This window comes from Apus apus, chromosome 1 (assembly GCF_020740795.1).
Source record: "Apus apus isolate bApuApu2 chromosome 1, bApuApu2.pri.cur, whole genome shotgun sequence".
Lineage (NCBI taxonomy): Eukaryota > Metazoa > Chordata > Aves > Apodiformes > Apodidae > Apus > Apus apus.
In genome coordinates, this window is record NC_067282.1 from 174,122,071 (window position 1) to 174,138,665 (window position 16,595).

Genomic DNA, 16,595 nt, shown 5'->3' on the forward strand with positions numbered 1-16,595 from the left:
TGTGTTTAATTTTGCTGCTTTGATCGCTTATGAAAGGCAATTTGCAGATGGTGGTTACTGCAGTGTTGTCAGGGGTGGTTTGCATAGAAACTTATCAATGTATTTAACTTAAAAATAAAAGCACCAGTGATGGTCTTAACCAAAAACAGTTTTCAAGTTGGAAGTATCAGTTGCTAGACAGCAATCATTATTACTCACAAATTGCAAACAGATTGTCAATTATCTATAAGTATTAATGTCACATGTTTCTACTCTACAGAGGTATAATGAAATGGAGAGCATTACATTTGTAACGTAATTTTTATTTCCAGGTTGCAATCTAAATTAACTGTGTAAACCATTTTTTATGTTTTCCAGAATATATATTGTAAGAAGATGAAGAACAGAAAGCAATGTATTGAAGATACTGAGGGTCAGAATCATGAAGGCGTGGAAGGTAAAGTCTCTGTGTGTGTGCGTATATTATTCATATTCAACCTGCGAAAGTCAGATTTTACATTTGCTCTCTCAATTAGATGCTGCTTGTTTTGAAAAAAGTTGTGTAAACATAACCACTATCTTAGCATAATATTTTTATTTGACTTGTGGGGTTTTCATATCCTTTCTTATCTCTTCTGGATTTTTACTTCATAACTTCTAGTTGCAGAACAAAAAATTGAGATAGCAATTACTATTGATCCAGAAAAATATTTTAATTTACAGTAGAATTCCTTGTAGAAAAGCTCTTGCATTTTTATATTCTGAAAACAATTTCTGCCTTTAACAAAATTGGGAGCTTTTTTCTTTAATGTGCATGATTAGTTAAACATTTGAGGATGTCCAGATTAAAATATTTCTAAGACTTGAATAAAAATATTAAAAAATAAAATAAAGGTTGACCATGTGTATATAAGATATAGAATATGCTGGTTAACTTTTTTGATGGAGAAAGAGTGGAAACATCCAAGAGAGGGAACTCAGGAGAACTGCATCTTAATGACTACATGGCCTGTAGGAAATACTGTGTGATGCTTGTGGCATTTGAAGAACACTAGGGCCAGCTTTCCTTTGGCTTAATGGCAGATGCTGGTACAGTAGTCTCTCAAATATGTTGTGTAGTATTTTTCACCTGTAATACATTATTTTAATTACTCCCCTGGCCAGTGTTTTGACTGCATTAGACCTGGAAACTTGATTGACTTGCTTTTAACAACAGAAAATTGTGTTCCGTTGCCTTATTTTTAAAATCTAGAAAGATTTTGTCTCAAAACCTGTCAAAAATTTGAAGTGTCTATGTTAATAATACCAGGTGAAGAAAATGAAGAAAACTGTTCCTGTTCTGCTTTATTATTTGGTGGTGACATGTGCCCCATCTGCCTGAACTGCCTTATGGAACAAGAGATCGGTTTTCCTGAGAACTGCAGTCATATCTTCTGCATGACTTGTATTCTCAGATGGGCTGAGGTAAGAATGAGAACGAAGGCGTGTGTTTATTTTTCAGTGAAATCTATTGCATCTAGGGTTTTTAAATTATGCACTCTGACTTTGCACTGTTTCAATGACCAGTTTATAAATAGATCATAGGAAACTTTATCCAAAATGCATTAGAGAACTTTGTGTTTCCTTTCATTAGACATCCTGACTTACTAATGGTTGCCAGAGATTAGGGATAAGTTAAAAAATGGTACTGGCTGTTTGGAAGATCAGACAGTATTACGTACATATCATAATATTGCAGTGTCATTACCTTAATCTTATTTTGTTACCCTTCTGCTGTTTGTCATACTGTCAACTCTTAGGGCTGGGACCAGTATGTTTTCATGTAAGTCTACAAAATTAGTCTGATAAAACCTTAGTTTTATAACTAAAGAGGGTTCAGCTAAAAGGTTTAGTGGTATTCTGAATTAAATTATTTGATCTATGTCAATACCTTTGTACATAGTTCTGGAACCTTAAAGCAAAATTAATTGTTGAAGAAATTCTTGATGATCTTGTTCTGTCTAGTTCCTTTTTCCTCACATATGTCCTGTAATAATTGCATTAAGTCTTTGGTATCTTTGCCTTTCCTGTAACTTTTTAAATTGTTGATCTAGAAAACCAAACTAGAATTGCTTTGTACTGTACTGGGGAGCAGGGGGAGGTGGTGCTAAAATGAGTGTTTCTGTGCACTTGCATTGGTTGCTCATTGTAGCAGAGAGTGCTACATGGTGTCTTCACAATAACTTTCTTTTGAAGTAAATTATTATTTTGGTTTCAGTATATCTTTTACAATGTTGATGTCACTTATATGGATGTATATATACAATTATGTATTCTTTTTTACTTACTATACTTTTAACTTTAGTTTTTGTGTTATTTATTACTGAAGGCAGACAGTAACATAACTTTTTTTTCTGAAGGTTTTGCCACATTTTCTGTTCTGCAAATGATTAATTGTAATGCTTTTATTTGTAAGGGAACAGGAAATTCTCATCCACAATTTTATCCTTACTTCCTTAGCTGGTTGTTACAATGGCAGCTGAAGAGGCAATAAATGGTGATTTTTCACAGGGAAGTAGTACAGTAGATGGAGGGCTTGCTGCTGGATTTGAGTTTGTTCACTTGCCTAACAGATGAATTTAAGTCAAATGAGGAAGGGTAGTTTTCTTGTTTTAAAGGGGCAAAAGAAAGACACAATTGTTTTCCTGTCATGTCAGTTTTGGTTTTGGCACAAAGTACTATGTAAATAGAATAAAAACAATTGCTGCTCATAAGAGTTTCCAGGTGAAATAGTTGTGATGCCATAAAAATGGTGGGGGCTTGTTATTAAAGCTGTGTAAGGCTTCTACTGCTTCTTTCCATTAGTGACATCTGATGGGTAAAACCAGCTAGCCTTCATTTTCTGAGGATACTGGACAGTTGGGCCTGTTGAGTTCATTAAATTCCATTGCCTAATCTAGTAGTTTTAATTAAAAGTGAAGGGTGTGGGGGGGAAAGTGTTGAAAACCATCTAACAGATGTTCAGAGGCTCCAGCTGTGAGAAACAGATGAGGTTTTCTAGCATGGAATGATAGAAACGTATTATAAGCATGTGGCCATTTGAAGCACGTTGGTGCCATCTGTTTTTTGTATCCACTATTAATATTTAGTAATTAAATGTTTTTGTTCTTTTTTGAGAAATGTTGCATAAAATTTTGCTTTATCTGATAGTTCTTGGTTGATAATAACTAATGAAAGCTAAATAATTGACAAGTCGTCACTCTGAATAATGAAGATATAAAAAATATCTGCTCTTTAAAAAATACACTACCAGAGTCTGTTTAAAGGTTAAGTATTTTGGTATAAATAAATTGGTTTTAAAAGCACTGTTATCCTGTTCAAGTCCTGGATACACTTTCGTGTATCTACATTTATGCTCAGTACACTTAAAGGCTTTGCCAGCAGTCTGTTTTCAAGTTGTGTATTTCCTCTCTCCTTCTGTCTTGCATCTGCACTTCAAAGTATAACAGGAGCAACTACTTGTGTTGTAAACAACAAAGCCATTGTTTTCAAGTTGTATGTAATTATTGTTCTTCTGAGCATTTATGCCTTATATATATAACAGTGTATGTTCTAATTAAACCAGGGCAGTTTAGGCAGAGGGTAAGAGTTTGTTTATCATTCTGTTTCCTCTTCAATCTGTGGGAGATTTTCAGCATTGTAGCTGCAGTTAAGTGTCCTGTACCAGCCGGCTTTCTGTCTACAAGCAGCAATTGTAACACTTTTAAGATCTCGCTTCTTGAGAGAGAGTATACTTATATGTGTGCTTAAAAGCAATATGTAATAATTCTTCTTAGGTGAATATCTTCTGGTTCATTCCATGAAGAGCTAAAAAGGGATAGGAAATTTGGTGTGTAGTGTCTAAAATATTAGATCCTGATGGCTAATTCTAAGCATTTAGTTTCAGAATTAAGTAGCATTACAGTTGAGTCAGAGCTGTATTTTCTTTCCCTTTGAGGAAGGGTGTCCAACTCCTAAAAGAAAGTTGAGGGGGACATCAGAATCCCCACTAAGAAGTTTTTGAACTAACTCTTTTAAAAATGTCCCTTAAGTTGTTCTGCTCTCTTTGGCTATGTTTATTGTAGTTAATTGCAGCATCTGAGAGCGTGGCTGTGCACTAAATTCAGTTGCCTGCACTATTGAAGTATCCTATACTATTAGACTCTCATCTTGTGTGCCTTTGGCCCTGCTAACCAGTGCTCTCCCAAGAATTGCTGGGCAGCACTGGGCACATAGACTGTTGGGGACTGTTTTCGGTAGGCAAGCAAAGATTAGCATAAATATAATTCATCCTGTGCTAGCTGTCAACTGCCTCTGCAAGCCAACATTGTGTAATTCACTAATGGAGAGTTTCAGGCTTGAAACTTTGTATTTCATTGAGACTGTGTTGGAAAATCATAAGAAGTAAAAGGTACTAAATCTGAAGCTGAGGTTATTGGACGCAGCCTTCAAAGGGAGTACTGAAGTTTAGTGGAAGTGAAGGGTTACTGTCAGTATGGTTCTGACCACATAACAAAGAGGGAGCTTTGGCTATTGCTCTGTGTGTAGAAAATGGAGTGTTCCAACAACAAAACTGCCAAAAAGCTCCCATCTAGAGCCCTCAAACACCATCAGTTCTGTTGTATTATACCAAAGGAAGTAATGTGTTTCTCTTGTCTGTAATACCACTAGTAGATTAATATGAGTGGGGTCAAAATGATAAGTTTTTTAACATTGTTTTTCTGGTATGCTTGTATTTTGTTTTTCAGTTGGTATAGAATCATTAAAGTTAGAAAAGGCCTCTAAGATTATAAAGTCCAACTGTCAACCCAACAGCACTATTCAACTAAACTGTCCTGAAGTGTTATGTCCACATTTTTTTTAATACCTCCAGGGATGGTGATTCTACCACTTCCTGGGCAGCCTGTTCCAATGCCTGTCCACTCTTTCAGTAAATAAATTTTTCCTAATATCCAATCTAAACCTCCCCTGGCACAACTTGAGGACATTTCCTCTTGTCCTATCACCAGTTACATGCAACCAACCCCCCCACCTTACTACAACCTCCTTTCAGGTAGTTGCAGAGAGCAATAATGTTTCCCCTCAGCCTTATCCTCTCTAGACTGAACAACCCCAATTTCCTCAGCTGCTCTTCATAAGGCTTGTGCTCTAGACCCTTTACCACCTTGGTTGCTCTTCTCTGGAATTGCTCCAGCACCTTAGTGTACTTCAGTATTTGAGGTGTGGGCTTACTGGTGCTTAGTACAGGGGACAGTTCACTTCCCTAGTCCTGCTGGCCACACTCTTCCTGATACAAGCCAGGATGCTGTTGGCCTTCTTGGCGACCTGGCCATACTGCTGGCTCATATTCAGCTGCCTGTCAACCAAGGATTTCTAAGATTCTGTGATTTGAAAGTGGAGTACATTCAGCTGTAAATCCTCCAAAGCACTGGGGCATATTCAGGTAGGTCCTGTGCAGTATCAGTGGTTAATTTAATAAAGCTAAGCTCTTGGCACAAGAGCTGTCTTGCACTACATTTCTAGCAGATGTTCTGTTCTTAGTATAGTTATTTCCTTTGTGCTGGTATACGGTTTGAATCATTGACTATGTAGAGTGTACTGCACACGTATATTCTTCTGAGGGTAAAGCGAGTTGCCTGTATGGCAACTGGAATGCTTTATTTGTATTCGTTCTCATCTGGATTTCTTTTGTCCTAAAGGATGTAGGGAGAAATCAACTTATGTGGCAACAAGCTCAACAGTCATCTGCAATACTGAGCACTGTGGGCAGGATCAAGATTACATTCATGAACCACATATGCAGTGTATTCAAAGAAACCCCAAACCTAAAAATCAAAACAATAAAAAAACCTTCTTGTTCACATATGTCCGAGGTAATGCATATATAGACAGTGCATCTGAGAACTGCTGCATGAAAAACTGTATTAATAAAATTCTTTCAGAAAATCTAGTCTTTCAGTATCTTTTTCAAATTTAGTTTGTCTTTGTGATATACAGTTCTTGGCATATTTCCCCACTTAAGCAGGGCAGTTGGACAAGTTGACCTCCAGAGGTCCGTTCCAACCTTAACCATTTTGTGAGTCTGTAATTTATCAAGTACATTCATGCAGCAACTCATGAAACTTAATGTTAGCAACAAGTGCAGGGAAAACCTCTGTGTGAGGTTATTTTGAGTTTCACTTCAGTTATTCCAATAATACAGTATCAAAGGAAGTATGATGTCACATACAGTATCTTTCTTATCATAGAATTCACAGATCCTCAGAAATAATAATTTCATCCTTCCCTAAAGACAGCCACCGTTCCAGTAGAGCTTGTCAACACTTCATGGCAATTTTGGATTGGAAGTTAAGGACTAGCCATCTGTGTAATGTCACTAGAAGGAAGGCAGCTATTTAGAATTGTAACTAGGTAGTCTGTTTATTAGCTGTTGAGACTAGAATCTCTGTTCTTACTCACTCTGTATCTGTATCCATGAATGGTATTTTAAAAATAAAACCAAACCACTAACTTAACCTCTCATGTCAGAAATAATGCTTTCCTAAAGCATAACTACAGAAACTTAAATGTACTTGCTTTTTTGAAAACTAGACTGAAAAAACAAGTAATCTTGAGTTTCTACATGCTTCTGGAAAACAGTTTATTTCCTGGTGTTTTTCTCCTTTCTTTTCATCAAGATGTGGAGAGTTGTTTCTCACTGTGTGTTGTTACAGTGTCTTGCCTTTTCGCTGAAGTTGGAGGTGGAATTGTTGCAGGGTTTTTAATACACTGTTACTACTAGGTGGAGTATTTTAATTGCCAACTGAAATATAGTAACTGATTCAGCCTTTTGTCTACTTCATTTTGTATAAATGCTGTTTGAAGTGATGCAATTAAAATAAGGGACACTTACTCCTTTTTTAAGTTTAGGGATCAGTTTTGTGGTGCTGAGGCAGTTCCAGGAATTCTGAGCATTGTTATGCCTGTGGAGCTGAAGCAGGGTTTTCTTGAAGGTCACCAAAAACAAATAAAATACTATTGAAAATAGGTTGTTTTTTTTTAAATATTAAGAACAAACCCTCACATGCTTATGGCTAGCTCTTGAGGGGTTGCAGACTTTGTGAGTGCTTACATAGTTTATGAAGAGTATTCTCTGAATATTGCAGGATAGGGAAAAGAATCGCTGCAGAGTTCCCAGTTGCAGCATGAAAACTAGTAGTTTTGTGTGTAGAGTAAACCAGTCAAAGACATTTTCAAGTGTGCTGAGCTACTGTTCTGTGTTTTCCAAGTATTGTTAGGAAGCAAAGTAACTAAAAATGCCAGCTGATGATTTTGATTACATTAAATACTGCATGCTCTGATTTTTCAAACAGCTTTGTTAAAGGAAAATAATGTTATGAAGCTGTGATTCTTCTAAGGTTGTGATGCATCCCACACACCTCCTCCCTTGTGCAACAGTAGAAGTGATAGCTGCTTCTTGGACTCATTCCAACTTAATAGCTTTCTTTTTGTCTTAAATGTTTTTCCCCTAAAAAGGACAGTGTATATTCACTGTTACTTATTATGCTACCTGAACAGAAGCCTCAAAAGAGAGCAATTGCTAACTTGCCTTAAATGAAAAGTCTTCAACACCTGCTTTGGTTACTGAGCCATCTGAAAAAATATTATTAGTAAAGGTCACCACTCCTCATGGTTGCTTCTTGTAAAAATGTAGTCAACCCTCACTCCTTTTTATAGCAGCACAAGTTCAGTCTCACTCTTGGGAGAAGGGACAGGGGAATTTTTTTCCTCCTTTTCCATTAAAAAAGGTTGTCTTACATGTTAGCAGACAGACGAGAGCTCATGGATGTTTAGACAAATGTCTTCTATAGATGAACTAACCTCTAGCTTTCCTCGGGGCTATCCAACAGTTTTAGTTTGCTGGATAGTATGTGGGTGATGTGGGATACCACCCTGCTCCCTTTTCTGTGCAGAATTAGATATTAAAGCAAATATCTTGACTCTGTGTGTGGATTGGCTTCTTGTACACTGGGTAACAGACCATGCTTTCAGAACAACAGGGATGAACAGGAGACTATCCAGTCTTTACTAGAAATGCTTTTCAGATTTGTTGAGAACTATCAGATAAAGCTAGTGCTATGAAGAGCAACTGAGTAGGAGTGGAAAGGGCATCTGCTGTTTCTGAACGTACCTGAACCTAATTATAGCTTTTGATTCTTCCAGAGTGTTTTCCTCTTTTTCTCCTACTATGTGTAACATGTGATAGTTAAACAGTTGCCCAGAAGAACTGAATATTTAACCGTGAACATTTCTCTAGTGGAGCAAAACCACTTATCATTTGGACTGCTGCTTAGTAGCACTTAGTACTCTATGATTCTTCTTTGCAAATAATAAATGTAACTTACCATGACTTAAACTTGGGAATGTAAATTAATATTCATGTGTAAATGTAATGTAGAAACAGATTCTATTCTTGGTAAAAGTTGTTTTTCAGCTGAGGTAAATCCTGAAATGAGACTGAAAATGACTAAAAAACTACCTCCTGCCTCTCTTTGATAGTCAGGTACATCTAAGAATTGGAGTATTACCTTAAAGTTTGCAGCTGATGTAACAGGGTGCAGGACATTGCATACTATCAAATATTCCAATTGAAAATACACAGCTTTGTTGCTGTCGGTCAGCTTCATGTTGGCTACAGGACAAAAATGGTCTTCATGATCTCAGTCCTTAGGGTACTGGTTTAATTAACCAGTATGGTTAGGAAAAGCAAGGCCACGACACTGCAGGGATCAAATGTAGCCCCCAACAGGGGGAAGTTTTTAGTTAGGATAAAATAACAGAGCATCAAAAGGAGAGGTAGTGGCTTTTACTCATGTTCTTGTTCAACAACTTGTTCACGAAACTGCTCCTAAGGTTTGTTTGGTTTGGTGTTGGTTTTACTCAGTCTAACTTTGTTCTGTCTACTTCAATTAAAATCAGAAGCTGCCTGAATACTTGAGGTTTGGGGGCTGTATAGGTGAAAAAGAAGTTGAGTACTCTTTGAAATTGAGCAAATAACAGAATCAACAAGAAAATAAAAAACCCTAATGAAAAAACATAAATAAACACTGAATTTCAGGGCAGAGTTCATATGCCAGTTTCTCATAGCTGTCTGTGCAATTGTAACACTGCATCTTGCTTGCATAAGTAATACCCTCATAGTTCATGTAAGGGCAGAAATTGCATGCCTCTTGAAGGCATATAATTCATATACTGACTCTTGCTCAGTGGGTGAATTAGGACAGGAGACTAGGTGTGAGGATTTTTCCTTTCTTTTACAAGAATTCTGAACAGAGCCTCTGAGGACTAATGGAATGAAGCAGAGGGACAGGACAACAAAAAAACCCAAACAAAACGAACGGAGAAAACCCACAAAACCCCCCACAAACACATACATGGAATTAAAGTGAATAAACAGTTCTCTAGCATCAAAAACTAGTATTAGATATGGATTTATCTGAAAGTTGATTGACTATGTGATCTAGTTGGATGGAGCTTTGGCTGAAACTTCCCTATTCCACAGTTAAGAATGTTTCATTGTTCTGTGTGTGTGCCTGCATGTATCTGATGCATTGTGGCCTCAATGAGAGGGCATTTAGGTGACTGGAGAAAAACTAATAAATCTGTATTTCCTTCAAGCAGTAGGATAAAATAACCTTCAGTTCCATTCTCTTGCAAAGTGATTTGTAAAACTTAAGTTGTCTTAAATGTGGGAACTTGTTCTTTCTGCTGACTGTAAATAAAAAGATGGAATATAGTCAAATGGATATGCAAGATGAGGGAAGATGTTACCCTGTTTGCTGTTGGTCCTCCCAGTTTTATATTTTGGGAGGGACAACAAACTTCCTGTTGAAAAGAACATAAAGAAATAAAATATTAGAACAATAAGAAATAAAAAGGACATTTGTGCATTGGTATAAAATCAGAGTTACCTAAGAGGGATTAAAAAATATAAAAATATAGCTAACAATGTTAAATGCTTGTCCTTTTTTGAACCCTACTTCCTGAGTTACATTCTTGTTCCCTTTAGATTTTTCATAGGAGAGCTCTACTTACATGAAAGAAAATACCAAGTGTACGGATAATGTGTGCAAATACATTCTTAATGTGAACAAGTTACGATTTTGTGTGTTTCTGTATCCTACTATAATAGTGGTTGAAAGTATAGAATGAGTATAGAATGAGACTTCTTGCAACCTATTACAGATATTGTAATACAATTTTTCAGACACAGGCTGTATGTCCTATTGATCGCAGACCATTTCAAGCAGTCTGTAGACTTGATGAACTAGAAGAGCGGATAAAAGTAAGTTTCAGACTTATTTTCTTAAATAACTTAAGTTGTAGGAACACTCGAGGTGTGCTGCAGCCTTTTTTTCTTACATCTGTGTTAAATAAGCTTTCCTAAAGAAATAAGCATTGTTTTAATGTTTATATTATGTATATGAAGCTAGGGATTATTCTAATTATTTTTTCAAGGCGAGTGCTCACAGTAATAATAATCACAAAGCTGTTGTTACTACTTTATAGTATCTTTGAGCATTCCTGAGATATTCAAGAATAGCAGTAATTGGTCTCAAAGTGTTTTTTTAACCAGGTTTTGTAAACAAGTGCTGTATCAATTAGCATGGAGTCTTACCTTTTTTTTTAGCCGAGGTGCATCTCCTATGTTCACAGCCTCCAATTCACAGACAAAAACACACAAAGGCAAGAGGAATCAATTAATACTAAACCTTGTTCAACGTAAATGCTGAATGTTTTCAGCTTTCGACTCTTCTGACTAATACTGCTGTGGAGAGTATTTAATCCAGTAGGAAAATAAAACTTGATTCTGATTATTTTGAAAGTGTAACTAGAAAGGTGCTGATAAGTCTATATACAGTTTTGAAATTCTGTGGTGAAATTATGGTTACAAGTAATTCCTAAGCTGTTTGGTTTGCATTTTGCTATGTTTAGAAAACAAGCTCCCACTATCCTTTTCTTGTACTTCTGGACACCCAGGTATTCAATTGCAAAGGAACCAGACAGGCAGCTGCAGATACTTCCTTCTAGAAAGTCATGCTAGCATTTTTTATCTTAATTTATTTCTAAAGAATCAAGGAAGCAGCTGAAACAAGATAAAACAAAGTTTTCATTTGGAGGAGTGTAAAGGCTGTATCAAAATATAGTTTGAAAGGTTCTTTGTTTTTAGAACTGCTGTGTAAAAAGGTGGGCAGAGAACAAGGATCCTGCTCTGAAAAAGAGCCACTGGAGCAGGAGGGGTAGATGGAACGTGTACCAGGAAATGCTGGCATGGTGGTCAATATTAGCAGAGGCACTCTTAGGATACTGGTAGTTTTCCCTTTGTGATATTCATAATTAGAATACTAATAGCTTAAGGAGTTGCATACAAAGCCAAGATTCTAGAATGAGGAAATACAAAATAACTAATGCAAACAATTGCCATATAGCCATTGAAGTAACTTCACAGTAAGTAATCAAAATTACATTGCTTTCTGAGAATTTTGAAGGTGTGGGAAAAAAATGTTATGTAAACTCTGTATTATACTCCACTTGAAAATCAGGTGATTTTTTTTATTGTGAGGAAGCATTGGAAATTGAGTGGTAGTTCAGTATTTTTCCAAGCTGAACCTTGTGTATTCAGATAACCAACTCATTTTTGAAAACTTACAGCTTCATGATTTGAAATTATTTGAAATGTTTTGAGCCCTTCTGTTTGAGCTTATTTTCTCTGTGGACCTTAAGAGTCTTTGAATATATTTAAAGCCCATGTGTATTGAGATTCTAGATCAGATTGACTTTGTTGTTCAATACAGATTCAGGTTAAAAAACAAAGGAGGAGGAAGGAAGAGGAGGAAAACTGTGCCTGCAATAAGGGAAAATACAGCCATGCAAAGATGAGAAGATTTGTGAGGTGGGTCATCCACGTAATTTCAAGCATTCTAACTGGAGTATTCAAAATAAACAAAATCAACTATTTTAACATACACACCCTGGAAAAATTTTCAGAAGTTTATTTTAAAATAAATTACTTTTTGTCAATGGTAGTTCAGCTTTACCTTCATCATTGATGTGATAATTCCCACTTGAATTCTTATAAAAGCAAGCAAGAATTAAAGATCTATATATTTCATGCATTGAGCTCTGTAAAAGTTGCATTTTTCAAGCAATTCTGACAAATTTCTTGTTAATTTGATTAAGATTTACGGCTAGGTCATATTTTAACCATCTAAATCTTTTTCTTTGGTTATCTAAACAGACATCCCCTTTCTTGCATGTTATCATAACCATCAGTGGTTTTCCTCTTATAGTGTTGTCAAGAACTGATTTTATTCCAGTGAGTTTGAGCAGGAACTATGGAAACACTGTGCCTGTTTTGAGAAACTTAACTTGCCATAATTTGATTTGATAGCAGTCAGAACTTGATTTATGGGCACAAAATTAAGATTTCTTAAAGTAGGAGTGGATTTTGTTTTGGTGTATATACTGTTAGCTTAAATAGGCCCAGAAATTACTTCTGTAATCTTTTGTTAATCTTGCAGAAGAGCTGTGTGTCCAGACAGAGGGCCATTAGCAGCAAAATTAAGCAAAGTTGTGAAGAAAAAATACAGTAAGTTGGTATTTGTCCTCCATTTGCTAAAGAGCTGGTTTTTTTAAGGAACTCTAGAATTTCTTTTCTTGGTGAGTCAGTTTAATTTTTTATTACTTATATTTGCATATGAAAACCAAATACCAAGGAATAGAGGCATGGAACTTAAGAGAACAAAACTGCAGTGTATGGAACTGTTCTTATTTTACTGGAAAGACTGCCTTTTCAATTCAGTCACAGGTGAAATGGATTTGGTTTCAGCCAGAACTCATTTGCTGCATCAGACAATTGGTGCACAGCTAATGACTGGCTTGTATTCACAGTGAGTTTTTTTTAGTGAGAGCTCAGACACAAGACACACAGTTGTATTTTGAGGCTGCCATTTTGAGAGGTTTGTTTAATAGGTGTGCTTCGGTGAGTGAGTTCATAACTTAGGAAACTAAGTGAGTATCTGAAGAGGTGAAAACTGCTCCATATATAAAAAGCTATTGTGAAGGTGCATGCCTTTTAATTTTACTGAGTTTGTATGTGAACATTGTAAATGCCCTTCAGCATTTTCCTTTACATCCCATTACATTAATAATTTTGACAAACAAATATGCAAAAGGTCAAAGTTCTGTTTCTTCTTCCACACAGGTAATATTTTCTGTGAGAAACGAAGTAAGAAAGCTTTGTATGTGAAGGTAAACAAGGTTGGTTCTGATATTGAAACTTTTGCAAACTTGTTCATGAAAGCTTTTCTGAAACTGCCCTTCTACTTTTTAAAGTTAACTTTTTCTAATTGTTCATTTTAGTATGATCCAAACTTTATTTTGTCTGTCTTGAATGAAGTAATTAAAATATAGTGCTAGGTTAGGAGTGTCTTTCATTGAGATTAGGAGGTTACATTATAAAGTACTGTGGCTACCCTGTTTTCATCTTTTTCACCTAAAGAAGGTGGTATCGCCTACAAGCTAAGTACCATTATACAAAGCTTTTCATTATTTTCATGAAAATACATAGTTGTAATCAACAAAGTAAATTGTCATATGAATAAGCCATGGACATTTTAGTTTGCATCAAGTTGTTTTTTATAATGGGAGGTTAGTCCCAGGAATGGTTGTGTTTCCAGGTTTGCTGTTTAGAGCTGAGCTGTGTACTGCACAAAAGGCAAGACACCAGTCGGTAGGTAGTGAGGCACTGTTAACTGAAACAGAAGGTGGTATTTGTTGAAACAGTAAGGGGGTTCTGAGTATTGTGCTTTTGTGTGAGAGCCCACTAAACAGATGGCACCAGTCAATCTTCAGTTTTGTAGTCCTGCCTGAAGGCAAAGGAGAATCCCAGCTATTTACATTAGGCTTTCTTGTTACTTTGAAACTATTCAGTGAACTGCTCTGATGGGGCCTGAAGGTGCTAGCACTGTGCTGCCTGATGTGGTTCTTCAAGTAGCAGAATTGGGAATTGTGAAATAGCAAAGATCAGGCTCATTTACTTACAGTTTCAGTAGGGAGCATTAAAGCTTTTGCCCTGGAAAGGCAATATAAAATACAAAGTTTTATCTGCAAAGAGCAGATAGAAAATTAAGAGACCGAATACAGAAAATCGGATTGCTCTACCTCCAACTCTCAGCATATAACTGCAGAGCTACTATGGTTCCTGCTTTTTGTGAGCTGAAGTCTTGCTGACTTCTCAGTGCATCTTCATGTATTACATGTTAATTGTTTTATTTTGGATGTCTTTGATTTATAATTTTTTTTTGTAGCCCAGCAGACAGACCTGCTGGAATGAGTGCCTCAGAACTACTTTCTTCAGCACGCTTCCGGCTGGTAGTAGCAACGAAGAATCCTTTTTTAGCTGTAGAAATGACTGGTTAGTATATATTAGTGCTTCACATAAACTGTTGGTTTACTGTATTGTAGATGCTATAGTTCCTTCTCCTTCTGTCTGTATATACTACCTTGAAACATTTTGAAAATTGGCTGGGTTTATATTCATTGATGAAGGGCAGTTAAAAGAGAAACACAAACATCTTAAAATTAGTATTGTTAAGGGCACACCCCAGTCTGTTGTGTGTTCAGTATTAACATAATTCAGTGTGTGCTTTTAATCTCATTGATTTAATAAGAGTTAATGAGTTTTCTTTTTAGTTCATATTTGAACTCCTGGCTGAGTTGAACCCTTGGATAGGAAAAGGTTAGTGCTGTTAGTACAACAGCAGTTAGCAAGACAGTTAACAGTAAATACCCAGTTTTGTATCAGAAATAATCTTTTTTGTTGTTCCTTGACTGTGAGAGAAACACTTTAAACATACATGAAGCAATCTTGCTAAATGAGCCTAATACTTAAGAGCAGGTGTAAAAAACCAAACCAAACAAAAAAACACCACACAAAAAACCCACTTTTTTTTTTGGTTGAGAAGATGGAAGAACAGTCTAGAAGAACAGTATTTGAATAAAATGGCCAAATAAAAAAAATTGTAGGTTTTCAGCAGTCTATAAATGAAGACAACCTTTTTGCCATACATGCAAGAGAGTTAATTTGTCAAGGATGCAAAGTTTCTCCATCTTTCAACTCCACAGAAGACACATTTCATCTCCTGTTTTCCATTCAGTCTGCCTCATTTATTTAGGACTTCTGTTATGTTTACTGTGACTGTTTTTTCCCTCTAAATAATAACCATACATAATTTCATCATGATCGTTCAAAGTGTTCTGATAGTTTTTTTTTTAAAAAGTCATTGATAGAAACAGTTATTGAAATATAAAATTGTCATAGTACAAAATTAATTTTTTTTGTGACTGTTGGTATGAAATCTACATTTCAGTACAGAATTCACAGAAGTCAATGCAGCAATCAGACAGAAGAGACAAGAACTGGAATTGTCCTGTCCATCTGTGCTTGCTAGAGTTGAAAGGTATGTTTTGTATTCATAGTGCAAAGAATCTTTATATAATACTTCAGGTTTGAAATGTGATTAATTCAAATTGCTCTTCAGATAGAATATCATTTGATCATAAAGCTGAATAATGTTTGAGTGTAACCTAAGTTTTTGTGTATTTGCTGCATGCTATTTTCACATCAGATCTTTTTTATATATCTTAATGCTGTTTTCATACTCAAGGCAAGCATAGCAACTCCACCCCACTTGTACATTGTAATATGTCACTTTTTCACAGAAGTTCAAGTCTAAATATGGTTTCTAATTGGAAACTAGTGTTCAGTGTGCTTTTAAATTATTTTGATCATTAAAAATCAGACAACATTTGCTTTTCCATTAATCTGATTCTGATTTTCGCCCCCTTCTCCCCCCATTTTGTGGGTTGGTTCTAACACTTTTCTGTATTTTTTTATAAACTTATTAATCTAGAAGGAGAGTATCAAATGAAACAGAGAACATAAAATATTTTTTTGTCAGAGAGCAGATGCATATTAAAACATACTGTAAGGATGTTATCATAAATATAAAACAGAAGCATTAAAAGTCCTTGACTTTAAAATAACACAGTAAGAAATTGCATCTGTCAATAATCTTAATTTCACTTCATATCTTTCTACTCTATTTGGAGTAAAACAGAGACTAAAGAGCAAGTAAAGGTATTTTTAATTATAATTAAATCTGCATGTAGGATTTTAGTAATTAATTAAAATGGTTTTACATGTACTTTTCCGTGTGAGAAGTTCAAATTATCACTGACTTGGATTGAAAAGTTGTTGAACTATAACTAAATTCTGTTTTCAACCCAAAGATTGCTGAGACATTCTGAATAAGTATGCATTTATTTTTTATGTTAAAAAAAGACTTTGTTAAATTTTTGTGTAGACTATTTCTCATTTTTCAGCAGAGGAGGCTAGTCTTCTGCTGAAGTAGTAAATCAGTGTTCAGAATTTTATTTCCAGTAGTACCTTCTAGTTTGGAATAGACTGTTTGTTACAGTTTGATGTTTGGCTTTGGAAAAAACGTCAGATTTGTATTGTTTCAATGTAACATACTTTGCTGAAACTGTTTTCCTTA

At 35.6% G+C, this 16,595-nt stretch overlaps 1 protein-coding gene across 3 annotated transcripts in view; it reads left to right on the forward strand.

Moving 5' to 3' along the window:
* The window catches only part of SCAF11 (SR-related CTD associated factor 11), a 46,743-nt gene that overhangs the window by 15,316 nt on the left and 14,832 nt on the right, over positions 1 to 16,595 (forward strand). For all 3 annotated transcript variants that reach the window (XM_051618731.1, XM_051618741.1, XM_051618723.1), the window contains exons 2-9: positions 358 to 436; positions 1,289 to 1,443; positions 10,244 to 10,321; positions 11,832 to 11,929; positions 12,558 to 12,625; positions 13,241 to 13,296; positions 14,346 to 14,452; positions 15,408 to 15,497. In XM_051618731.1, coding sequence (XP_051474691.1) covers positions 376 to 436; positions 1,289 to 1,443; positions 10,244 to 10,321; positions 11,832 to 11,929; positions 12,558 to 12,625; positions 13,241 to 13,296; positions 14,346 to 14,452; positions 15,408 to 15,497 — 713 coding nt within the window. In that variant the 5' untranslated portion in view covers positions 358 to 375. The remainder of the gene's footprint in view (positions 1 to 357; positions 437 to 1,288; positions 1,444 to 10,243; positions 10,322 to 11,831; positions 11,930 to 12,557; positions 12,626 to 13,240; positions 13,297 to 14,345; positions 14,453 to 15,407; positions 15,498 to 16,595) is intronic.